The 24,570-nt window shown below is 49.0% G+C and overlaps 11 protein-coding genes and 1 non-coding gene across 12 annotated transcripts; 5 read left to right on the top strand and 7 right to left on the bottom strand.

The window, feature by feature from the left end:
* The first annotated feature begins 290 nt into the window (after positions 1-290).
* Positions 291-381, top strand: FVEG_17101. The gene has a single exon. It is a non-coding gene; the product is annotated as a tRNA-Pro (tRNA).
* Positions 382-539: 158 nt separating this feature from the next.
* FVEG_11811 (hypothetical protein) lies at positions 540-1,196 on the bottom strand (the record flags this gene model as incomplete). Its single annotated transcript, XM_018901135.1, has 1 exon — positions 540-1,196. The coding sequence occupies one exon, from the start codon at positions 1,194-1,196 to the stop codon at positions 540-542; it is 657 nt and encodes a 218-aa protein (XP_018759556.1).
* Positions 1,197-1,857: 661 nt separating this feature from the next.
* Positions 1,858-3,885, top strand: FVEG_11812 (hypothetical protein; the record flags this gene model as incomplete). The annotated part of the gene is made up of 4 exons (XM_018901136.1): positions 1,858-2,183; positions 2,239-2,258; positions 2,312-2,670; positions 2,734-3,885. The coding sequence occupies 4 exons, from the start codon at positions 1,858-1,860 to the stop codon at positions 3,883-3,885; spliced, it is 1,857 nt and encodes a 618-aa protein (XP_018759557.1).
* Positions 3,886-4,677: 792 nt separating this feature from the next.
* FVEG_11813 (ATPase) lies at positions 4,678-9,303 on the top strand (the record flags this gene model as incomplete). The annotated part of the gene is made up of 5 exons (XM_018901137.1): positions 4,678-5,721; positions 5,773-7,299; positions 7,369-8,313; positions 8,368-8,601; positions 8,653-9,303. The coding sequence occupies 5 exons, from the start codon at positions 4,678-4,680 to the stop codon at positions 9,301-9,303; spliced, it is 4,401 nt and encodes a 1,466-aa protein (XP_018759558.1).
* Positions 9,304-9,685: 382 nt separating this feature from the next.
* Positions 9,686-12,202, bottom strand: FVEG_17102 (hypothetical protein; the record flags this gene model as incomplete). Its single annotated transcript, XM_018906370.1, has 8 exons — positions 9,686-10,175; positions 10,224-10,474; positions 10,527-10,964; positions 11,020-11,312; positions 11,362-11,822; positions 11,871-11,989; positions 12,038-12,061; positions 12,122-12,202. The coding sequence occupies 8 exons, from the start codon at positions 12,200-12,202 to the stop codon at positions 9,686-9,688; spliced, it is 2,157 nt and encodes a 718-aa protein (XP_018759559.1).
* Positions 12,203-12,943: 741 nt separating this feature from the next.
* Positions 12,944-14,489, bottom strand: FVEG_11816 (hypothetical protein; the record flags this gene model as incomplete). The annotated part of the gene is made up of 2 exons (XM_018901138.1): positions 12,944-14,407; positions 14,463-14,489. 2 exons carry the CDS (start codon positions 14,487-14,489, stop codon positions 12,944-12,946), a joined length of 1,491 nt encoding a protein of 496 aa, XP_018759560.1.
* A 1,112-nt stretch (positions 14,490-15,601) lies between these two features.
* FVEG_17103 (hypothetical protein) lies at positions 15,602-16,143 on the bottom strand. The gene is made up of 2 exons (XM_018906371.1): positions 16,060-16,143; positions 15,602-16,001 (listed from the first exon to the last, which is right to left on the bottom strand). The coding sequence occupies exon 2, from the start codon at positions 15,854-15,856 to the stop codon at positions 15,647-15,649; it is 210 nt and encodes a 69-aa protein (XP_018759561.1). The 5' UTR covers positions 15,857-16,001; positions 16,060-16,143; the 3' UTR covers positions 15,602-15,646.
* A 425-nt stretch (positions 16,144-16,568) lies between these two features.
* On the bottom strand, positions 16,569-17,422 carry FVEG_17104 (hypothetical protein; the record flags this gene model as incomplete). The annotated part of the gene is made up of 3 exons (XM_018906372.1): positions 17,332-17,422; positions 16,955-17,281; positions 16,569-16,663 (listed from the first exon to the last, which is right to left on the bottom strand). The coding sequence occupies exons 1-3, from the start codon at positions 17,402-17,404 to the stop codon at positions 16,569-16,571; spliced, it is 495 nt and encodes a 164-aa protein (XP_018759562.1). The 5' UTR covers positions 17,405-17,422.
* A 1,276-nt stretch (positions 17,423-18,698) lies between these two features.
* On the top strand, positions 18,699-19,768 carry FVEG_17105 (hypothetical protein; the record flags this gene model as incomplete). The annotated part of the gene is made up of 4 exons (XM_018906373.1): positions 18,699-19,081; positions 19,129-19,198; positions 19,245-19,358; positions 19,445-19,768. 4 exons carry the CDS (start codon positions 18,699-18,701, stop codon positions 19,766-19,768), a joined length of 891 nt encoding a protein of 296 aa, XP_018759563.1.
* Positions 19,769-19,792: 24 nt separating this feature from the next.
* Positions 19,793-20,512, top strand: FVEG_17106 (hypothetical protein; the record flags this gene model as incomplete). The annotated part of the gene is made up of 1 exon (XM_018906374.1): positions 19,793-20,512. The coding sequence occupies one exon, from the start codon at positions 19,793-19,795 to the stop codon at positions 20,510-20,512; it is 720 nt and encodes a 239-aa protein (XP_018759564.1).
* A 189-nt stretch (positions 20,513-20,701) lies between these two features.
* On the bottom strand, positions 20,702-21,571 carry FVEG_11818 (hypothetical protein; the record flags this gene model as incomplete). Its single annotated transcript, XM_018901139.1, has 4 exons — positions 20,702-20,889; positions 20,938-21,076; positions 21,123-21,500; positions 21,548-21,571. 4 exons carry the CDS (start codon positions 21,569-21,571, stop codon positions 20,702-20,704), a joined length of 729 nt encoding a protein of 242 aa, XP_018759565.1.
* A 318-nt stretch (positions 21,572-21,889) lies between these two features.
* Positions 21,890-24,186, bottom strand: FVEG_11819 (hypothetical protein; the record flags this gene model as incomplete). Its single annotated transcript, XM_018901140.1, has 2 exons — positions 21,890-24,056; positions 24,103-24,186. The coding sequence occupies 2 exons, from the start codon at positions 24,184-24,186 to the stop codon at positions 21,942-21,944; spliced, it is 2,199 nt and encodes a 732-aa protein (XP_018759566.1). The 3' UTR covers positions 21,890-21,941.
* Positions 24,187-24,570: the final 384 nt, after the last annotated feature.

The raw sequence follows: 24,570 nt of genomic DNA, 5'->3' as shown, positions 1-24,570 counted from the left end.
AGATCTAGGTCATGGTCAGCAATGCAGGAGACATGGATTTATTCTCAACAAGGGCTAATTATATAAATAATCGATAATCAACGTAAAACTTGAGAGATACTCATAAAGTAAGCTAGTTTTGACACAGACAATACTGCTATAGCCTGTATGAGCTTAGCTGTGGAACTTAAGTGCCCGAATCAAGTCTTTGATATATCGGGCTTTCGGGATTACGCAATGCATGTTTATTAGGAATATAGACAGCATTTTCCAGCCCATAATCCAATCACATCACGTGCTAATTCCTCCACGGTCTGGTGGTCTAGTGGTATGATTCTCGCTTAGGGAAAACCCTACAGCTCAGCTTGCGAGAGGTCCCGGGTTCAATCCCCGGCCAGACCCTTTCTTTTGCCATTTTCATGTCCCATCATTCTAAGACATCTTTCTTTTTGCGATTCTAGAACTTTTTAATGCTCTCACGACATTGCATTGAGATAGACTGACGAAATAGAGCCTCTGTCTACATCCTCTCTTCCAATCTTCCATTTGTTAGGTTCTCACTACGTCTTCCAGTACTTGCTGATACCACCATTCTCTCCAGTAAATGGATCGGCGGTAGGATTCTTAACGCCCCATACTGCTTCAAAGTCGTCTGCACTATCGCCTCCTTCATCCCAGGTCCATGAAAACCCCTTCGGATAAGCCCCCATCATACAGAATCCCTCCAGTGGCACCTCTGCAACAGCAATCCTCGGGTTTTCGGCAGCGATACCACGAGCGTCTCCAGTCATACAACCGAAAGATGCCGTGTTAGCGGATGGATCGTATGATTTGTGTGCAATGCCGGCTGGGATGACAAAAAGATCTCCCACGTTGACCTCGAGCTCTAGTCCGCCGTCTTCATAGGCTGTTCCGGAAGTATGCTCTTGTGGGTCGTCGCTCAAGTCTGCAACACCCCAGCGGATGCGGCCAGGGCCAGAGACAACTACCATAACTTCATGGGACTGGGAATGATAATGGGACCGCTGATGTTGACCATATCTGACAACCCATTGTACGTCCCAGTCATTGCCGCAAAAAGTATCGAATGCTTTTGTACGATCGACCTGACCGTCTTTGACAAAGGCGTTCTTGTAATGGAGTAGTGGTTTTGGTGAGTTGGGAATCAGCTTGGTTGGCTTCAAGTGGTATAGAATTGGTTCTGGTAAAGTCTCCATGTTGACAGTAGAATGACAGGACGTTTCAGGCCTTTGCAAGATGTGATTGGAGCAATGGAGTAAGATTAAAGATTAATGGACGAAAGTCGTAGCACCTGTCGCCCAATGACCCAACAGTAGATTGCGTGGGATGATGGTTACACAATGCTCCTTTCTTACCCACCACTACTTATATCTTCCAGATGGCAAATGGGGAGTAGCTCTATACCAAAATTCTCAGTGGTCGATATTGCTTTGGCTTGCGTGTCAGTGGCTCATGAGACTAACGGTTAGACATTCCGAGAATTGCGGGGAGATAGCGCTCGGAGTTGTTAACCGCTGATAATCGGAAACCTTAACCGTGATATCCTTAACCTAATGAAGGACAGAATACGCGACAATTGCATCTAGAACCGCGGGGTAATTCATTGGGCTTATCTCCTTTCGTATCTACCGGTGTTTCTGTGGCATGAATGCTATGATAACGAGCGGCGAGTCACCAATGCGCGGAGGGCCTTGACTTAGTAACTGGGTCCTGTGTTGATTTGCCATGGTTTGACCCCGTGATAATAGCAAAAAGTCTTGAAAGATAAGCACTGCTCATCCATAAAAACCTTCCAACCGCAGAGCTTGTCTTCATACCAGACTTTCATCATACCAGGCCTATATCCCACAACTCACGATGCCTAACGCTCTTGGTGACAGTGGCAGCAAGTTGCCCAGTTTCCTTTCCAACGGCAACTTTGCCAGCAGTACTTCATTTCCAACCAAGGAAGGACATTATAACACCAGTGGCAAAGAAACATCACCGCCAGCGGTTAAGGAAATGCCTAAACCATGGGTCTCACAGCGATGTACAGATCAGGCTCGCCCACTCAAGGTCATCTACATTGGTGCTGGAATTTCTGGCATCTGCGGTGCCATTGAGTTTAGAAAGCAAGTCCCTAATATAGAGCTTGTCATCTATGAGAAGAACCCTGAGCTTGGCGGAACATGGTATGAGAATAGGTAAGTCTGAGCAATCAGAGCTACCGAAGGCTAAAGCTGACATGATCTCCTTTAGATACCCCGGTTGTGCCTGTGGTGAGCATCTATCATCAAGCGTGTATGTGTAATATCTTATTGACAAACCTTAGATGTCCCTGCACACGCATACCAGTTGACCTCTGAGTCTTCCCCTCGATGGTCCTCCTTCTTTGCCTCTGCGCCTGAGATCCTCCAGTACTGGAAAGACGTTGCCACTAAATACGACATCAGGAAACACATAAGATTTCAGCAGAAGTGTACCGGCGCTCGGTGGAGCGAGACCACTAACAAATGGTTTGTTCAGCTAAAAGACTTGACGACAGGTCTCGAGTATGAAGACTCTGCGGATGTGCTTGTTACAGGCGAAGGCGTATTGAACGAGTGGCGATGGCCGGATATCAACGGCATCAAGTCTTTTAAGGGCCAGCTCCTTCATAGCGCAAACTGGGATGCGAACGTTGATCTCAAGGTAAGAAATGACGCTCACGCAGGACTTTAGTGGCCCTTTCACTGATAAGAAGCCATGAAACAGGACAAGTCTGTCGCTGTTATTGGAAATGGCAGTAGTGGACTCCAGATTGTCCCCGCAATACTGCCTGATGTCAAGCATATGGATCATTACATACGCGGAAAATCCTGGATTGTTGGCCTCTTCGGAGATCAAGAGACCAGGCAGCGTATCAAGGAAGCAGGCGGTAACTTCCAGTACTCCCCAGACGAGATTCAAGGCTGGGAGACAGATCGAGAAGCATACTTGAAATACAGACGCTCCATCGAGCACAACATCAACAAGAACTTCGGTGTTGTCTTCAGCGGGACCTCAGCACAGGCCAATCTTCGGCTTCTAGCTCAGGAGTCCATGACCCAAAGGCTTAAAGAGAGACCTGACATCTATGAGCACCTTCAACCTGACTTCTCGCCGTATTGCAAGCGCATGTCGCCCGGACCAGGATACCTTGAGGCCCTGGCATCTCCAAAGGTTGACACCATCACCTCTGGAATCACCAAGATTGACGAGACTGGAATCTTCACTGCGGATGGTCAACATCATCCAGTTGATGTTATAATCTGTGCGACTGGTTTCCAAACCTCACCCGCTAGTCGAAGCTTTCCCATTTACGGTGTTGGTGGAGTGAACCTACGAGAGCGCTTCCAAAAACGCCCAGAGACATATCTGAGCGTCTGCACAGATGGCTTCCCCAATTTCTTCCAATCAATGGGCCCCAATTCTATGCCTGGTGCCGGAAGTCTCTTACTCGTCATCGAGAAGACAAATACCTACATCGCCAAGATCCTAGCCCGAATGGCATACGATAACATCGCGCGCATCGAGCCAAAACAAAATATGGTTCAGGCATTCACTGACTACTGTGATAACTTCTTCAAACAGACTGTCTTTGCAGAGGAGTGTAATTCTTGGTACAAGACATACGAGACTGGTGCCACGCGTGAGGAGCAGAAGCGCGGACGAATCACGGCACTATGGCCGGGCAGCAGTCTGCACTGCGTGCGGACTCTGAGTCGTCCTCGTTGGGAAGACTTTGAGTACAAGTATTGTGATGATAATGAGTTTGGGTGGTTTGGAAATGGATGGACGCTGGCGGAGAAATTTGTTACCGATGAGTTGGAGTCCTTGACGTGGTATCTGAATGACACCAATGTCATGGAGAAGATAGTGACATGAGATACTTAGACATATGTTGATTGTTAGAGATTTTAGCACGATTAAGAAGTCGAGGTCTTGGAGAAACCCTTCAATAGCCGGCTTCGTGTCCAAAACTGTCATGACCTCGGTCTCATGGAATTGGTCTAAATTTATAGATGATTAGTTGTCAATTGCCTAAATCTGTAAACTTACTAAAAGTTTTAGATATGTCTTAGGGCTATCTCATAAGTTTAGGACGAGTCAGCTGAAGCCTAGGCTCGGGTCCAGTCAGTCCGTAGCGATCTATGGCGGATTCCGCGAAACCCGTTCCCAGACTTGGGCTTGGCAAAGTGGCACATTTTCAACAGATAACAGTGAGTGGTTATGATGCCAAGACCTAGCTCGTGGTCCGTTCTGTTGATAGCGATGAGTCTGTGGCGCTGTCTTCTATAAAAGAGGGAGCGGTCCGGTGCTCGGACAGTCCGAGATACCGCAAGGCCCCACTATTTCGGCCCTCCGCTCCGTCCGGCCTTCAAGTCGATGTGTATCATGACGGAATTTCGAGGTCGGTATGTCTGAGCGGCATGTGTCCGTCGCTACGTAGGATTATGCTTGAAATTAGTGACTCTTCGGTGTAAAAATCTGTTTAGTCCACGTCTTTAATATGCCTCTTGTTGCAACTTATAAGACGATCCAGCACAAAGCATGCATGCCACTCACTGACTTGACATCAACAATCCCCACCATTATTCATTTGCAGTCACTATTCAATTACCAATTATCTAAGACTTCTTCCGAGAAACCTACCCAAATTGCTTGACCCAAGGCCAGATGAACCCTTCAAACGATCCGCGTCCTAGCGACGCCCCTTCCATGTCTTCTGGCACATTGGGTGACAGAACACGGGACAAAAACGACCTATCTGATGAGCCTGAGTACGAAGAGGAAATTCATGACTTGGCGCGCAGATTCACCAGACAGTCTGCTGCATCAGGTCATGGGCCACTGTTCCCCTTGAGTGATGGCGGTCCTCTTGATCCACAAAGCCCCCATTTCAACTCCAAGAAATGGGCAAAGGCTTATTTCAAGACCCGAACCGAAGCTGCTGATGGTATTAATCCTCGCACCGCCGGTATCGCGTTCAAAAACCTCAACGCGTACGGCTTTGGCCAGGCGACTGACTTCCAGAATACTCTGACAAACATCGTTCTAAAGGCTGCGAGTTTCGCAAGGAAGGTGTTTGGGGACAAGGGTCAGCGCATTGATATCCTCCGCGATGTCGATGGGTACGTCGAGGCTGGAGAGATGTTATGTGTTCTCGGTCCTCCAGGCTCTGGCTGCTCGACCCTGCTTCGCAGTATTGCAGGTGAAACTCATGGCTTCCACTTTGGTAACGATACAGTCTTGAACTACCAGGGTATCCGCCCCGAGCAGATGAAGAAGGCTTACCGAGGTGAAGCCATTTACACGGCTGAGGTTGACCATCATTTCCCTCATCTGACTGTCGGTGATACGCTTTACTTTGCTGCTCGATGCCGATGTCCTCCCAAGGACAAGCTCCCCCACGGCGCCTCGGCTCGAGAGTATGCTGAGCATCTTCGCGATGTTATTATGGCTATGTTTGGCATTTCACATACCAAGAATACACGAGTCGGAGACGACTACGTCCGTGGTATCAGCGGGGGCGAACGGAAGAGAGTCACAATCGCCGAGGCTGCCCTGGGATACTCCCCTCTTCAGTGCTGGGACAACAGTACACGCGGTCTCGATAGCGCCAACGCTGTTGAGTTCTGCCGCGTCTTACGCACTCAAGCTGATACTCTTGGCATCGCATCTTGCGTCGCTATCTACCAAGCGCCTCAGAGTGCCTATGATGTAAGTGTAAGCTTCGCTTTGGACTGCTCTCTTGACTAACTTGATACATAGCTATTTGACAAGGTCACCGTCCTTTATGAGGGCCGTCAAATCTTCTTTGGAAAGACAGGCGAGGCACAACCCTACTTCGAGAACCTCGGCTTCATTTGCCCCGAACAACAGACGACAGCCGATTTCCTGACGTCGATGACCAACCCAGCCGAGAGAGTAATCCGCCCGGGCGCCAATCCACCTCGAACATCGGACGAATTCGCACGATCCTGGCAGCAGAGCCAGCAACGATCGAGGCTTATCGACGAGATCGACTACTACATGGAACAACACCCATTTGACGGGCCGGATCTTCAGAAATTCTCGGAATCACGAAGGCTCGACCAGGCGGCTGCTCAACGAGAACGATCTCCCTTCAACCTTTCCTATTTGCAGCAGTATACTATCAACCTCTGGAGAGGCTTCACTATGTTGATCGGAGACCCTAGCATCACTCTCACGATGCTTATCAGCAACCTGTTCGAGGGTCTGATTATCTCAAGCATCTTCTATAACCTCCCCTTCAACACCACGAGCTTCTTCCGTCGAACCATTTTGCTATTTTTCATCGTCCTCATCAACGCGTTCGCGAGCATTCTCGAGATCATGACTCTTTATGCAAAGCGTAAAGTCGTCGAAAAACAGTCTCGATACGCTTTCTATCACCCGAGTGCTGAAGCCCTTTCGGCAATGGCAACCGATCTTCCCTACAAAGTCGTCAACTCAATCCTCCTCAATTGCACGTTATACTTCATGTGTAACCTACGCCGCGAACCAGGCCCTTTCTTCTCTTTCCTTCTTCTATCATTCTCAATAACCCTCTGTATGTCAATGATGTTTCGGTTCATTGGCTCTGCAACCAAGTCCATCGCGCAGGCACTGGCGCCCGCGTGCATCATCCTGTTGGCATTGGTCTTGTATTCAGGTTTTGCGATCCCGCCCGCTTACATGCAAAACTGGCTCGGCTGGATCCGATGGGTGAATCCTGTTTATTACGGACTGGAGACTGTATTTTTGATCGAATTTGTCGGCCAACAGTTTCCCTGCTCAGACTTTGTGCCCCATGGTCCTGGTTATGAGAACCTGGGAAGCGGCGAATACGTGTGTAACGTGCCCGGATCCATACCTGGCCAATCATTTGTCAAGGGAGAGGATTATCTCAAGGCCTCATTTGGCTTCGTCAACAGTCACCGATGGAGAAATTTTGGCATTATCATCGCTTGGACGGTTTTCTTTATGGCTCTTCACCTCTGGACTGCTGAGCATGTCGCTTCGGAGCGCTCAAAGGGTGAAGTCCTGGTCTTTCTCCGGGAGGCTATGCACAAGGTGTCTGGTAAGCGGGGCAGCGATGAAGAGTCGGGTGTTCCCACGCCTTCAGGGAAGCAAGAGGCTTCTAGTTCGTCGAGCGAAAAGGTCGAGGTTGAGAAGCAAACGTCCGTCTTCCATTGGAAGGATGTCTGCTACGACGTCAAGATCAAGAGCGAGACGCGCAGGATTTTGGATCATGTCGATGGTTGGGTCAAGCCCGGGACTTTAACGGCTCTCATGGTGAGTGCCTTATACTCCCCTAACCTAGTATTTCTCTTTGACCATTCAGACTTGCTAACGTATTCACAGGGTGTCTCAGGTGCTGGCAAAACCACCCTTCTAGATGTCCTCGCCAGTCGAGTGACCATGGGTGTTGTGTCCGGCGATATGCTTGTCAATGGGCACTCTCGTGACTCTTCGTTCCAGCGAAAGACGGGCTATGTAACTCAGCAGGACCTGCACCAAGCCAGCTCAACAGTACGAGAAGCGCTACGATTTAGCGCCATGCTTCGACAGCCAGCCAAGTACTCCAAGCAAGAACGACTGGACTATGTTGAGACAGTTCTTTCGCTCCTCGGGATGGACGCTTATGCAGATGCCATCATCGGTGTCCCAGGTGAAGGCCTCAATGTTGAACAGCGCAAGAGACTTACGATCGCGGTTGAGCTTGTCGCACGTCCGCAGCTTTTGCTCTTCCTCGATGAGCCGACTTCTGGACTCGACAGTCAGACTTCATGGTCTATCTGTGACTTGATGGAGCAATTGACCAAGAGCGGCCAGGCGATATTGTGCACCATTCATCAGCCCTCTGCTATGCTTTTCCAACGATTCGATCGACTCCTTCTGCTCGCGAAGGGAGGAAAGACTGTCTATTTTGGTCAAATCGGTCAGAATTCGCAGATCCTGATGGACTACTTCACTCGCAACGGAGGCCCGCCTCTGCCACCCAAGGCCAACCCAGCGGAACATATGCTTGAGGTCATTGGGGCGGCACCGGGTACTCATACTGATGTCGACTGGCCTGCTACATGGAGGCAGTCTCCTGAGTACAGGGCAGTGCAGAAGGAGCTCCAGTCTCTCAATGCGTCACACCCGTCGCCGACACCTACATCAGGCGGCGCTGACCCCTCAGAGTATAACGAGTTTGCTTCTCCTCTGTCCACGCAGCTATGGGAAGTCACCAAACGTTTGTTTATTCAGTACTGGAGAAGTCCAGGCTATATGTACTCCAAGGCCATCCTCACAGTCGGCGCAGTTAGTCATACCTCATCATTCTTTACTCTTTTACAGGTTCTAACCTCCTTCTAGTCTTTGTTCATCGGACTTTCTGTCATGGATGGCGAAAACACAGTTCGCGGTCTACAGAATCAGATGTTTGGCGTTTTCATCTTCTTGACCATCTTTTCGCAGGTTGCTGAACAAATGATGCCAGCCTTTGTGGAGCAGAGGACTCTTTACGAGGCTCGCGAGCGTCCCGCGAAAACATACTCTTGGCAGTCATTTATGTTTGCCAATCTGACAGTTGAGATAGTCTGGAACTCGGTAAGCTCCATGCCACTTCCTCAGACGGACCATCTCTAACATCACGCCTAGTTCATCGGTATCTTTGCCTTCATCTGCTGGTACTACCCCATCGGCCTCTACCGCAACGCTGAGTACACAAACGAGGTCCATTCTCGTGGCATCACCATCTTCCTTCACGTTTGGATGTTCTTCCTACTCGCTTCTTCCTTCGCCCACATGATCATCGCCGGACTTCCCAACGCCGATACTGCAGGTGGCGTCATGAACCTTCTCTTTATCATGATGTTCGCATTTTGCGGTGTCCTCGCTGGCCCTGACTCCCTTCCCGGTTTCTGGATCTTCATGTACCGCGTCAATCCCTTCACATACGTGGTAGAGGGTTTCCTCGGCACTACTCTTGCCAACGCACCTGTTGCTTGTGCCGGCAACGAGATCTTGGAGTTCAAGCCTGTGAATGGTACATGTGCGGAGTTTCTGTCGGATTACATGTCCAATATGGGTGGGTACCTTGTGGGTGAGAGTGCAGGCAGCACAACTCAGTGTCAATACTGTCCTATGGCAGATACCAATACTTTCTTGAAGGGGATTAACGTTAGCTTCGACAATCGCTGGAGAGACTTTGGATTACTTTGGGTTTATGTTGTCTTCAACTGTGCAGCTGCAGTTGCTATCTACTGGTTGGCTCGTGTCCCTAGGAAGAGAAAGGACAAAAACGAATAGTTCTGTTTCTTGTTGCAAGACATTGCGTTTGTATAGTACTATGCATAGCTTGGATTTCTTTTGTCATTTACCTTTAAGTCTAATAATCTTCTTATGTATGCAACAGATAGAGTTCTAATGTTATTAATTTATCCTTACATCCATACGCGCTCAATCCTAACCTAAGTCTAATCTTATTTCTTATGAAAATATGACTATATCTTCTAAGTTTTCCTAAAATCTCTTAATTATATCCTAATAAGTGGCGAACCTTTGATCTCATCTCCATAACCCTAAGGCAGGCGGAAGCACAATAATACAAGTGATATCTATAGAAACCAAAGCCTCTGCCCAATTATCCCCAATGCCTTCTCGGTCCTTTATTATCTATGATAGTCCAAAACTATGATTGGTTGTTGTCTAGCATCATAAATATCTCCTGGTTTTGCTCAAACCAGTTCCCCAGCTCCATGTTATGGTCAAAGCCACCCTCCACCATATTCCCCCCTTGTCCTGTTGGTAAGCCTCCGTAATTAACCTCATTTGCAAGGTGTGTTCCATCATTAAAGCTCTGAAGGTTTGTCTGCATGTTCAGGTGACTGGGCACAGGAACTCCTGCCTCGAAGAACAGCATCTCAAATGGTGTATCAGGTATGCGCCCTGACACCTGGACTTGAGGGTTATTGGCCCTCGAGCCCACATACTTGCATGCGACTTCATACATGAGCTTGAACAGATGAAGTTGCTTTCTGTAAACATTTGGAAGATCTGGGGGTATCATGTCGACTGTTTCAACCACGGCTGCGAGCGGCTCCAAGTGAGTCGGGTCGCAGGTCTCGATAGCATGGCAAAACAAGACTATGAATGGCACCAGAGGGACCGCCATAAGACCCCTGATCTTTGGTTAGTTTAAGCACTATTGTCTTGGTCGGGGGTCTTACCAGTGCATGTAGAACTCAAAGATGATGGCTTCAACGTTCTTGAGCATTGACAAACAAATCCTGTGTTGCTCAAGACCATTCTTTGCTGCTTCTAGGCATTCGTCGCAAAACGCAGAGGATGTCATAGACGCAGGTTTCACTGCTCTAAATACCAGACAGCGCGTGGAATAGTATGCTACCTTATCGGTCCTGCGGAAGACCTCGCTCTGGTTTTCGCCGATACTTGCCCCGATTGACTCAAATAAGTGCTCCTGTGAGTTTATTAGAGAATTCAGCCAATTCTCGTATGTATTCTGCGCTCACCTCTGCCACACTCTTTGTTTGGAACAACTGCTCCATCTCAGCCGCTAATCTCCTCGCATTCGTCTCTCTCTCAACATCTGGCTGAAGCAAAGACCCCGGACTGTAGAGGATATCATAGATTCTTCCTTGAAGGCTGCAAAACCATGCCCATTTCGCAATAATCGGGGTAGGTCCGTCTCCCCTATCCTTTTCTAAAGCCTCAAAGTTAATAGTAATTTCTCCATCTCGTATCAAGACTGGCCGACTCAGCCTCAAAGCAAGCATCTTGTCGCAAAGATGGATATAGAAGATTAATTTAGCCCGTCGCTGCTTTGCCTCTCCAGACTCTGGCTTTGGGAGATTTTCACGGGTGAAGCCTAGCGTCTGGCACATCTGTACTGCCGCAGCAAGAGTATTCCAGGACATAGAAATCCGGCAATTCTCGAGATGGTAGGATGACTAGACTTCTGTTAGTCGCATGCATTTCGAAGGGACTTGTTGCTGAGGAACTTACGGCCATAAACAGGGCAAGTATGTAATCGGGTGTGCAGGGCATATTGAAGGGAAGACCAGCCAGGATAGAGTCCAGATTTTGTCGACAGAGCGTCGCCTGAGATGCAAACTCATTCTTGAGAACTTGTTCAGTCTCGACGTTGTCACATTCGTGCAATAGGCTTACCAAGCCAACATGGGTAACAATGAGATCAGCAAGGGTAGGCTTGCCGAAGTAAACTGTCATGAGATACTCGACAAATTGACTGATGCTGTGAAACTCTGCGCGCCAGAATAGCTGTAACCTGGGAGACTCTACAGAGGGTATTAGTATTTTTGTAACGGCAGGTGTCGCACAAATTACCTCTCAGTCTCTGTACAGCCATCATGGCCAGGTTGACAGGAGGAAGCTGAAACCCTCCATGTTCTTGAGGGGACAATATCCGTTGCGTATCAACAAGACGCGTCTCGTCAGCCGTGACATCCTTGCTCGCCAATATCTTTCGTAGTGCGTCTAAGTGACTCTTTATCTCCGGAAGCGTTTGCGATGGCTGGTTGCTGTCAACAAATTGTTGCAAGAAGTTCGTCGCAAATGTAGCTTGTGTCGTCAAAGTGACATCGCCTTCGAACTCTGGGGCTTTCTCCTGGCTTGTTCTGACATTACACGACGGGGAGCTCGCATGGGATTTTGGGGTGACGTGTGAACTAATGGCAGTGTGAGCAGCTGACGAGCCTCCTTGTAATTGTTGAGGAGAAAAAGCGATGTTGTCGACAGCGAGGCTTATGCGATCAAGCTTTTGCGAAATGGCGTCCAGTTTGGATTCACTGTACCTTGTAAGCGCGATTACTTGTAATTCTCTCACTACTACTTACTAGCCATCTGATACCAGGACCTGCTGACGTTTTGCTCGAGGCTTGAAGCCAGTGGGGAACGAACAACGAATACTCTTTCGTTGGCACGGTCCACAAGGATTTTCACGGTCGCATTTGATCTATGACGGGTCAGTGAAGGCGCTGATGAGATGCACGCATTCACTCACCTTTCTTTGTCTACACTGGTCACACTGGCAGTTGTCAGGTACCATCCGAAGTTACAACTCAGCATGCGATGGGTCTCAGCTTACAGAGAGCTTATGCTCGGGAACTCGACGCGTTCCCGAGACGGCGTTTTCTTCTCCATCGCTCTCGTTTGGGTCCACGTTCATCGTGTCATTAGGCTCAATTGACCTGTCAAAATATTTGGCAAATTTTACAACACTGGGATTCGTCAAAGACTCATGGATATTGGCCTACAAAACGCCAAGACCAAACCCTCATCCTTGATGATGGCATGCGTCTCTTTCGGGTAAAGGCTCGGTTTCTCGGAGCCCCGAAAGAGCGCAGAGACTGGATTACCCATATCACGGGATGCGAGTGATTTGCAGCCACCAGAGCTACCCTAGAGAGAGAAGAATCCAGCCAAGTAATTAACATCATAATCAATAGAGCTCAGGTACATAGCTGGATATTCTATGGGGCATACAATTATTAATTGTTTTTCTCAGCATACATTGAAGTTCTTGCAAATACAGCTTGCAGGCATGATGAGAATTTAAAACAACCTAAATTTAAACGGTTGGGTTTTGGTTGCACTTTCGATGCGAGTTTTAACCGCGAATAGCGATGGGTCTGGGAGCTTGTCAGAATTTCTGATTCGTGGAAAAAGCAGCCTCAGTCTAACCGCATGCAGAGTAGACAATGACTATCTTGACGTCACTCCTTTTCTTCAGAACTTAACGCGTTATATCTTATCGATAGTACGCGACGACAACGCGTCTCAATATAGAGTAGTTATCAGTCACAAGACATACAATCTCGGCTTTCTTGAATAGGAAATACATTCCTCGCTGTACTCTTTGTAGGTCTATCATTGCTTGGCGAACAGAAATCTAACATCGACGTCATAATTACTCAATGAAAACCGAACGCTCCAGAACACCCAAAACATCATCCTGCCTCAACAAACCCCGCTCTACCACCACGTCCAGAAACGGGCGCTCTTCAGCCAGAGCCGATCTCACGATGCTTGACACTTTGGCGTACCCAAGGCTCGGGACAAGCGCTGTTGCAAGTGCACTCGCGTCAAGAAGATGCTTCTCTGACGTCTCCTTGTTTGCGACAAGGCCCTCGACGCATCGCTTGGCGAATGTCTTGGAAACACTCTTGAGAAGCTGTATGCTGTCGAAAAGTCGGTCGCAAACCAAAAGCTCATAGTGGTTGATCTCCAACATTCCCTGTTGGCATGCCATGGAAACAGCGGCATCATTTCCAGTGATGGCTAACGCTACTTGACAGACCGCGATTGGAATGACGGGATTGACCTTGCCGGGCATGATGGAAGAGCCAGCCTGGACGGGCGGGAGAGTAATCTCTGCAATACCGCCATTAGGCCCCGAAGAGAGCAGAATCATGTCGTTCGCGATCTTCCACAAGCTATTGGCAGTGTTGCGCAGCTCGGCTGAGAGACGTGCACAAGTGTCCATGTTCTGCATGCCATCAAAGGCGTCGCTACATGGCTGCACTGCAACATCCAGCGATGAGGAAAGATACTTGAAGACTGCTGCCTTGTATCCAGACTTAGAGCCGAATCCAGTGCCAATCGCAGTGCCGCCCATGGAGAGCACAAGAAATGAATCACGGATCATGCTGAGGTGCTGTCGGTGTCTTCGGATGACCGCCTCATGAGCACCAAGAGCCTGACCATAAGTCATCGGCTGAGCATCCTGGAGACAAGTCCGTCCAAGACGGAGAAGAGTCGAGTACTCCTGGCGCTTCACAGCAAATGCGTCTGCAAGCCCTTGGAGAGCACCCAAAGCACCCTCCATGGCACGGTACACAGCAAGCTTCATAGCTGATGGCACAGCATCATTTGTAGATTGTCCCATGTTGACATGATCGTTTGGGTGAACAAACGTGTAGTCGGAAAGAGCTCGGCCTGAATTCTTGGCAGCGATGTTGGCGATGACTTCATTGACATTCATGTTGGTAGAAGTACCACCGGATCCTTCCATCATGTCAACTACAAAATGCTTGTCATGGACCCCAGTTTTGACCTCTTCGCATGCCTCCGAAATAGCTTTGGCCTGCTCAGATGTGATGGTACCGACTTCATAATTAGCACGGGCTGCTGCTTGCTTGATCATAGCAAATGCGTAGATGAAGTCTGGCCAGCTGGCGATGGGTCGTCCTGACAGAGGGAAGTTTTCGATGGCGCGAAATGTGTTGATACCGTAGAGAACATCGTCTGGGAGTTCAAGCTGACCGAGACTGTCTTTTTCAAGACGCTTTGTTGCGATGGTTACGGTGACTTGGTGACTGTTGGCTCCTTTGACGAGTAAGCCGTTCGTTGGCTTGGGCTCGCTAGGAATAACCTGACCAATGTAAGCACGTGAAGGTGGTTGCGTTGGGTAGGGATAAGCGGCTTACGGTCGAGATGATTTGAGTGACCGTCATCGTGTCGGCTGCTGGGCTGACAGTCTTTAAGATTGTTTCAAGTGATGAGGATGCTGCTAGTCTAGTGTTTGTGCTGGCTTGTTCTACTCTGTCGTGAGATTCGAGAAAGTCTGTTGCTGAGGGCGCTGACCATCTATATAGAAATGAGCGGTGTTGCTAATGAGGCCCCCAAGGCTGTTGACATAACCCGGTTTTCTCTCCAGTCCACGGGGTGAGGCTTTCAGCGGGATGGACCGGTGAGAACAGAACCCAAAGTCGATGGTACCTCAAAAACCCATGGCTGCCCTACAAGAGGATGCAGTCGCGGGTACTTGACATACAGCCTTCTGTCTAACATACGGCTGACCAACTGGGTCTCTTCCCTCCCATGCTTCGGCCGCTAATGCGAGCTTTTTCAGCATCGGCTGAGATGGTTTAGCGGCCGAAGAAAAAAGAAAGGAACGAGAATTTGGCCCGCGTGACATATGCAGTGTCGTGATACCTACCTACAACCAGGGATTTGCACTCGACGGATTTCCGACGTGGCAGATCCCTACTGAGCCGATAGTCAGCATTTCCGGTCTGTGGGGGAACATTTCCTGCCCCTCCATTAGCGTTGTTGTCACGTCCCCCTCCTTTTGGCCCAGAGACAACGTATGTGCATTTCTGGGCGTCGTACACCGTCGACAATTGCCGGTTGACCGGTGTGCTGGGTTGGAGCAAATCGAGCGATTTGCCACTCGACACTCGTCAGGCATAGCGTCAGATCTGGCAATAGCCGGGTCTCGGCCTGGAAATCTGAGGCCATATCAAGCTCGGGGAGGCAATGGCTTAGATCTCAACCCCAAGTGACAACAAGACTGTTCCAATTGTAGAAGCACCTTTGATGAGCTTATTATGGTACGTACCATCCGTCAGGCTCCTGGAACTTTTTTCTCCCCGAGGCCAAGCCATGTCATTATCGGCCGCGAGCTATCTCGACTCACAGTTGTATTTTGAGGTTACTTGTCAGCCACGTGGTTTCAGAACATAAGCATGCAGAAAGGGTAGTATCGGCCTTATCTATATAATGTCCGTCTATATTAACTTAGCCGAGCTTGCCAGACAAAATATTCTGTTGTGAAACTCTCAACAAAGTCATTCAACATGTACAACCATACTTTCTCCAACATCTATCTTTATGCCCACTGAGAGCAATTATTCAAGAATTCTACCCAATCAACATCAGACCATAAGCTCTCGCAGAACTCTAATGACGGAACCTCAAATTCTGCTGGTCTTTCAATCGGTCCGGCATCTTCATTGGTTGTGAGCATTTGGACAATGCTGTCCAAGTCGGCTAGCAAGGCATTGTGATCTCTGGCAGCCGGATTACCCGCTTCGGCCATTTCCTTCAAAATGAGGCGGCATTGGGTATAGAGATACTCATCATTAAGCTCCGAGGTTTCGGCAAGCTCGGGAGCGATAGCCTTCGCAATAGAGATGATGGAGAGGCTACTGAAACGTGCACTGAGTCCCAATAACCGAATCGCGCTGATCGAAAAGTTAGGATTTATATTGCCACTGGATCAAGGCCTGTTAAAGTGCTTGCCATGTTTACCACGATTGAAGAGGTCTGTTAGTATCTTACAATTATTCCTTGCTGCATCGTGGCCTTCCTTGGCCAGTACCTTGATTCGCTGGCGCATTGTTGCATTTAGTTTCGATTCGAGGTGGTCAGAATCAACTCCTTGCAACCTGAGAGAAAGCTTCTTGGAGAAGAAAGGTCGAAGTAGTACCGTGAAACACTATTGACGTCAACAAATGACCTCGGAAGGTTGACTAGAGACCTACCAGGTGGTATCTCAAGTAAAGTGATGCAAGTCCGCGAGCGCATGATCGCTGGCTCATTTCCTCCGGTACGCCACTTTTGAAGTCAAATGAGATATATGAAGGTACCTTCTCCTTCCAAGACCGCAATGTATCGAAGCACGGCCATAGCTCGAATAGCATAGTTTCCAGATCTGAAACCTGTCGCAACTGACCGCTTACCATAAGATTCAACGCCTCGACATCTTCTGTTGTAGGCTCCTCTGATGAGACGTATAGCAAAGCAACAGCTTATTCAAACATGTCTGATCCGGGAGGTGTTGGGGTTTCAGCCTGTTCTGTCGCAATCTCACCCGAAGGCTGCGATCCATACATGAAAGTTGTAGCTAGGGTAAAAACAAGAGACGCCCTTGAAAGTCAGCTTCTATCTTGTGATTGCGTCCTAAGATCTGTGAATAGTAGCTGGACTCGTTCTCTAAAGTCTCTTCGGAGGAACCAATGGTGATCGCAAAATACCTCTTCAAAGGTGTCCAGTAGCTTCATAGTCAGTGGCGCTGATGGGAGCTTTATCACTATCCTGGGCTCTGAGCAAGATTAGACTCCAGAATTTTCCTGCTGCCAAAGTTGGAGATATATACCTATCAACTCCGATTTAAGTACCGCATATGAGTATCTACCTTGTTGCTGAAGGCCATCGGGACTCTCAGGCAATGCCATCTGCCGGAGGTCGTAGACGAAACGTTCTGCACTGCAGTCATCTGATATGAGAGCCCGAGCTGCGACTCTGCTTCTAGTCGAGGTACCCGGATCCGAAGGGCTCTGGGACTGTCTAGAATATTCTGGTACATCATCTGCGAAGCTGGGAGTGAAGGATGACGATGGTCGAGAGCCTACAGCTGCTCTCTCAAGGCCCCGAAGGTAGGCTTCTGGTACGGTCACGTATGTAGTCTTCACAGGGTATACGCAGTCTCGTTGGCGACGAGCGCAGCGTCCACATGGATGAGCTCGTTCTATCAGTACATGTGTTAAACATAAAAATGAGCAGCCTGCTTACCGCCGTCGCACTTCAGCTTCTGAGAGTGACAAACTGTACATGCTACTGTGCTTCGACCCTTGAATCTGCCCATGACTTGCAAGGAGGATCGTTATACAAGCTCTACTCGCTAGCGACCGTTGTGATAGGTATCTTTCTGTGCATATGCCCTGGCTATGAAGTTCTGGGAAGAAACGCCCCCCCACCAAGTGCTTGGGGAATTGGGGGCTGGAAAAGCATCGTCGAACATCAGACAAACAGCAATTGAAGACTTGGTGGAGAGCATTGGCTGGAGCGCATTAGCGGGGCCGAACATGAATTTGACGTCGCACGATTGGTCTGTTTGTCACCTAGAAGCAGGTCGGCTTCCACTGCATTAGCGGCCGACAGTCCCAAGGATCACTCACTGGATTATGACACGTAGATAATGACGCAGGAGAAGAGCAGATCATAACAAGCTGCATGCACCTTTGATCTAACTTAGTGGTTATAGTTAATATGAAAGCAACCACTGTGCGTCCCTGCATCTTGACCTTGATGTACATGCGTATGCCAGGTCCAGGTCCTTGTCAGGCAACGTGTCGGGCACACTGACACCCAGAAGTGAAATCCGCCTAGTCCATGAACGGTATGAACTCAGTTGTTGATTGAGATTTGATCTGATGCAAAGTTTGGTCGGCTGACGTGCTTATGCAGCCGAACTCTGCTGTCTACTCCTCACCAACCCACAATTACCGACTTGGAGACAGACAAGACCCCAGGTTTAACGTCAGACATGGTGACTTACTTAATTTTTCATAAAAGGCCAAATCTAGCTAATGGGGAGGAGGAGTAAGCTAAAAGTGTCGTGAATGACTCCAAAATTTTGATATCGTGATGCGGGGTGATCATCCAGTTTGCTGGAACGCGCTATCTTTAGCAAACTTTAGTCTTTTCATGAGCATGTTCAGCACCGTCTCGCTTAATTCCCTTAATGTACTGCAAATATACAAAGAGGTAAAGAGTACCGAGGTCCTGGGATATTCTCAGTGATAAGTTGGTAACAGACATCGTAATAGTCTTATCTGAAAACAGAGATACGAGGTCTTGAAGCTAAATGTTTAATCACGGCTGGCCCGTATCATGGCAAAGCCTGTGGAAAATCCGGGGAACTAAGATAAGTTGCAACGCTAACGGTCGCTTTCGTTACCGAGCCGAAGCAAAACCTTCGATTCCCTAAACTTGCCTATCTCGTGGTTGAGCCAAGGGTTCCCCGTATGGTACTCCAGAACAACATAAAGTCCAGGGAATCAGCTTCCTCCTAACGGCCTATCTGCCTACCGAGCCGACGACAAGTTCCTTGTCCTATCTCACTATCGTCTTTGTAGCGTCTCCCACAAGGCTACCCCATGCCAAGCGACTACACAGAGTCTGGGGAAGTTCTCCAGGCTGATAAGACACCAATGGGTTTGTATGCATTCGAAATGTATAAAGACGAGCGATGCCAGTCGGGGTCGAACAGCTTGTCAGCATTCAGGGCAACAACTCCTATTTCATTCAACAGCAGGATGTGTAACAGCATAGATATCGAGAAGAAGCCTCCCACCAGCACGGAAGAAAATGAGTCCTGCGACTCCAAGAGTCAGGGGCAAGTCATATCTCCTAAACCTGAAGCTCTTCAACCCTTTTCTGATGAGGAACTCACGGCTCTGGAGAAGTGTCTCAGGCGCAAGATCGACCTGAGTCTGCTTCCTTGCATGATCCTGATCTATATCATGAACTATCTGGATAGGTAAGATGCCTGATATCTCAAGGTTAACATCGACGCTGACGACACAGGAATGCTATTGGAGCAGCTCGATTTGGAGGATTAGAGGAGGATCTGGGATTGAAGGGCAATGAATTCCAGGTACGAAACACGGACAATGTTCAAGTGACTGTTCTGATCATTGTAGACTGCTGTGTCTGTTATTTTCGTCGGCTATGTTCTTATGCAAGTTCCTTCCAACATGCTGTTGAACAAAATCGGAAAGCCAGCCTCCTACCTTACGGCTTGCATCATCGGATGGGTGTGTTATTCCCCGGATGCCCAAGCTTAACAGCAAAACTGACTGAAAAAGGGTGCTATATACGCATTCACCGGAGTTGTCCATAGCTTCGGCGCACTTACTGCAGTTCGCTACCTTCTCGGCTTCGTCGAAGCAGCTTTCATCCTGGCGCCATGGCAACTCTGAGTGCCTGGTATGTGCGAAAGGAACTGGGCGTTCGAACTGAGATCTTCTACTCAGGATCTCTAAATTCTGGCGCCTTCTCTGGACTGATCGCCGCTGGCATCATTGACGGGATGAACGTTGTTGGTGGACTCCTGGCCTGGCGATGGATCTTCATCCTAGGAGGTTCAGCTACTGTTGTCATCGCCTTCTGCTGCTACTGGATTCTCCCGGACTTTCCAGCAACAACCAAGTGGCTCACTGAATAGGAACGTGCCATTGATCTGTGGCGTATGGAGGTTGATGCTGCTGGTGAACAGGATTGGACAGCAGGCGACCAGCAATCTCTCTTCCATGGTTTCAAGCTGCTTCTCCAAGACCCCAAGAACTGGATCTTAATTGTTGTATGCCATGGTGCTGCTAATGCCACCGCCATCAATAGCTTCTTCCCTACGATTGTGAAGAGCATGAGAAAGGACAGGATAACTACTCTTTTACTCACCGCACCTCCATACCTGCTGGCGTGCATCGTTTGTGCGGTAGTCGCATGGAACGCCGACAGAATTCAAGAGCGCTTCTGGCACACTAGTTTGTCTATTGCCTCTGTACTCGCAGGCTTCGCCATCTCAACGTCTACCACTGGTATTAGCCCTCGATACTTCGGCGACATGATCATACTGCCTGGTATCTACTCCGGCTTCAACATGTCCATGGTATGGACTGCCAACACCAACTTCTGCCCTGTGTCTAAACGAGCTGCGGCGCTGGCATTCAACAACGCGCTAGCGACTATCTGCAGTATCTATGGATCCTTCCTGTACCCCAATGGCGCCGAGCCGCGTTTCATCCTTGCTTTCAGCGTCAACGTCGCCATGGCTACAATCGCTAACATTGCCAGTATTGCTCTTCATTTCGTTTTGAAGCGTGCCAACCGGAAGTTGGAACTCAAGGAGGCTGAAGAAGAAGCTGCTGGACGACATCTCCCAGGATCTGGGTTCCGATACCTTACTTAAAGTAACGAAGGAATACCATCAATCCAGGAGACTTAGTGTCAAATAGTGAGAATGCTGATTTATATATTGTGATAATTCAGAACAGGCCAAGTTGGCTAGATGTCTAGACATTTTCGGCTTGGCACAAGCAGATGTAACTCTCCACCATGTAACGAGCGGATGACATGAAGATACTCGGACTACGCAGATTTAACATACCCATCCACCATCAACATTATATACGGCGCCAGTCACAAATGATGCCTCATCACCGAGTAAAAACGCGATAACCCGAGCAACCTCGACCGGATCAGCTCTTCTCTTCTGCACAGTCCCTGAAAGACTGCGCTTGATGTGTTCTTCATCATCGTGCTCATTCATAGCAGTACTCACGGATCCTAAACACAGTTAGCCAGTATCGAGACGTGTAAAGGGTACAAGCATACCAGGCGAGACACAATTGACTCTGATATGAGCATTTTCTTTCGCAGCTGTACGCGAAAGGCCGATGACAGCTGCTTTGCTTGCGCAGTATGCGACATGCCCCGGAGCACCAAATTGGCCAAATACGCTGGCGGCGGAGACCTGTGGGTGATCAGCAACTATCTAAAAAGTTGATCTTCAAGCTTACAATGCTAGCACCGGCGGACATGGCTCCGAGCTCTGCTCGAAGGCAGTTAAACACTCCGCGCGTATTGACTGCAAACATCTTATCCCAGACCTCATCGCTGTACTCGGTGAGAGGCACTGGCTCAGCAATGATACCGGCCATGTTCACAGCACCATGAAGGCCGCCGAAAGTGTTGAGAGTCGCTTTAATCCAAGAGTCCACCGAGTCGCTTTTGCTGACGTCTACCACTTGATAGATATGCTTGCCACCCGACAAGGAGGCTTTGGCCCTTTTGAGTGCTTCTTCGTTGATATCGGCTAGAGAAATTGTAGCTCCCCTCTCAGCAAGGAGCTTTGCGGTGGCCAGGCCCATGCCGGAGGCAGCGCCGGTCACAGCGATCTAAAGTGTTATTCCTGCCCAATGTTGCACGGAGACAGAGTACTTACCACTTTGCCTTCAAAAGCCGCCATTTTAGAACTTGGTATGTTGACAGTGAAGCTTCTTCTACATGATGAAAGCGTTACTACAGGCGGCCTTGGGAGAGTTTAAGTCCAGAGCAGCCTAGCCATAGCCAATATGTCTGTGTGACGTAGAATAATTGAAGACCATTGGCGACGGGCTTACCCCGCATGGTAAGCTGATAAGCCGTTCTGGAAGTGGAAAGTCATCCCAAGTGGCGGTTTGCTACGAAGAGCTCATTCTATTCCTACACTTGTGCATTGATGGAAGGCCAGCCACCAATGAAGCAAGCGAGGTCGCGTCACATAGTCACATTTGCATGTATGCATGGCGAAGCTTGCCCGTTCATCTGTAGCTATTTGTATGGTCTCCGAATTCGCTTCATCCGAACCCAGTTTGTTTATCGGTGCTGTCCCTCCCGATCCATATCTGCTCAATACGTTCTTTTGTGTCCGTAAATATCCTCAGCCCGCTTCGCTTTGCAGCGCACTCAAACCATTGCACAAACGACGCCCGTATATCATTATCATCAGTCTCACAAGCTGCAACGAATGCAGGCCATATTAGTCTCAAAGATCCGTATCCCATTCCAGCATCCGAGGCGTCAAACTCCAGCAGTCGGTCGCGCACACCAAGAACATGCTTCTGAAGCATACTAGGATCCAGATCATAAATTCTACGATAAAAGTACACAGAAAGTGCGTCCTGCATCGTATCAGCCAGACTATTCAGCAGATTGACAGACTGTTGGTGTTCTGGATCAGCGGGCGCTTCGACCATCCATATGGACTGGCGAAGCACATGGAGCTGCTTGATCCATCGCTCAACTGCTTTTGCGCGAGCCATAAACTCCTTCAATGTGAGTCCAGAGTTTATCAGTTCATCTTGGTTCTGCTCTTTCTCTCGCGCAAGCCGAATGACTAACGAAAGCATAAAGAGGTGGAGCTCTGGTACGCCAAAGATCTCAGGATAAAGCGTAGCCGACCATATTCCGGGATGTTGAAGATGAAGATCGTTTTCTCCCTCTTCCTGACCTTTGACCTTGTGCATCTCCTGGTCCAGGTTACTCCACGTAGTGAGCCGGAAAGACAGGCTATCCTGGCTATAGGCACTGGCACCGCTCGCTTCTATCGCTTCACGGACTCGGTTTCGATGATCCAAGTTCAGTGTATTTTGTGTAAAAGTGCTCTCGTGCGACAGCCGCTCAAACACGTAGCAGTGATGTAGTAACCTGACTTTGCGAGACTTTCGTCGGTTCAGGCCTTTTGTTCGGATGAGCTTCTCCGTTTCCAGGAAAAAGTACTCTGCCTCATCTCGATTTCCAGAGAGTATAGCAATCTGGACCATCGTCAAGAGAGCCATGAGTATAGACTTGTATTTGGCAGTCTTGGGAACATCGTATGCTGTCTTGAGCATAAGACAAACATGAAAGTGGGCTTTTTGATAATATGCTGTGCCTTGGTCTAACCACTTGGTGGAGCCATGAATGCCACCCAGGCTAAAGGCACTGATAGATAGTGTGCCGTAAAATGCACATAGACTTGCGTGGTCCATCTTCTCACCGAGTGTCAAGGCTGCCAAACAGCTTTTGACATGAGGGAGGAAAAGGACGTGCCACGGCGTCTTGCTGTGACGGTATGGAGTCAGGCCTCGAAGCACGGTCGTTGCATAGTGTTTGACCAGTAATACAGCATCGCGGGGTACGTCCGTGTCGACTTGGGACGATACAGAGCCTGAGCTCGGCGATAAATGTGACAAGTAAAGCCTTGGAGATCCAAGCTCAATTGTGGAAGATCGTGCAAATGGTGAAGGAGGCTTCTGCGCAGACGCTGATTCACCCACCCAAGGCACGGCCGTTTCAATGCCCATGGCTACGGGATCCCACCAGTCGGGCAGATCGAAGTGCCCAGGGTCCAGCCAGCTGTTCAAGGGGAAACTTTCCAGGGTCTTCAACCAATCTGTACGAGGGATGAGCGCGTTGCCTTGACCCGATATTTGATGCTCAGCATCTCGATGGGCCGTTCCAGTCGCAAAGTCGAGTGTTGAGGGGACAACTTCCACGTCGTCATCGAAGTCAGGAAGTAGTAGCTGATCTTCTTCTTGGGCAGCGTCAATCCGTTGAACTTCTATCACGTCCTCGTCTATCTCATCCAAAGTGCTCAATGGATCTGAGGGCAGTTGCTGCGTAATGCGAAAAGCTCCAAAAGGTCCTCTCGAAATCTGAAGGTCCGTAGACGTCTTTTCGCATTCTTCGTCAATTTGAGAAAGGTGCCAACCCGCCAGTTCTGGTGGGACGTCTTGCGCAATCTGTTCACTCAAACGCTCTCGTTCTTGTTCCGTCAATAATGGTCTTCGAAATCGAGCAACTCCCGTCAATGAGGGGTCATCAAAGTCGAAGAAGATGTCTTTGCTATAGCCTCCACAATCGAGGCCTGAGATGTTGCACATAGAACATCCGGGACGTCCTTCATCGCATTTCACACGACGACTGCGACACTGTGAAAGGTCAGTAGGGAATGGCTGATCGAGTGATTGAACATACGGTAACGCATCCTCCAAACGAACGAGTCCTCCGTCCTGGAACCCGCTTGACCTTTGCAGTGGACTTCCCTACAAGAGGAGGCATGATGAAGAGAAGCTGTCTCCTCGACGAGACCTTCTTCTCCGCCGGGAATGCCCACTTGTAAAGGGTCCCAAGATGCAAGCATCGGCACTCCCGCCGTGGTGGAGATGTGAGATAAGGCTAATCGTTCCCCCGCCTTTCGGGTATCGGTACCAATCCCTCTCCTGGGGAAACTTTCCTATCCCAACCAAGAGATGAAAAATCAGCAGAGATAGAACCCTCCAGTTCGTGTCGGTAGTTGACTCCTGCAGGGCGCACTTTGATCTCGTGTCCTTCAGATCATCACGTTGATAAGGTTCTCCCCGCACTCTGCAACGGCTCGTTACTTGATCCAAACCTTTGATTGGGCGGGAATGTTCCACTATCGAAGCCACCATCGTAAAGGGA

Source organism: Fusarium verticillioides, chromosome 4, assembly GCF_000149555.1.
Source record: "Fusarium verticillioides 7600 chromosome 4, whole genome shotgun sequence".
NCBI lineage: Eukaryota > Fungi > Ascomycota > Sordariomycetes > Hypocreales > Nectriaceae > Fusarium > Fusarium verticillioides.
This window is presented reverse-complemented; position numbering and strand designations above follow the sequence as displayed.

Excerpts from the sequence above, each read along its gene's own strand:
- FVEG_17103 (XM_018906371.1), bottom strand. The coding sequence starts at position 15,856 with ATGGCCGAAGCGGGTAATCCGGCTGCCAGAGATCACAATGCCTTGCTA.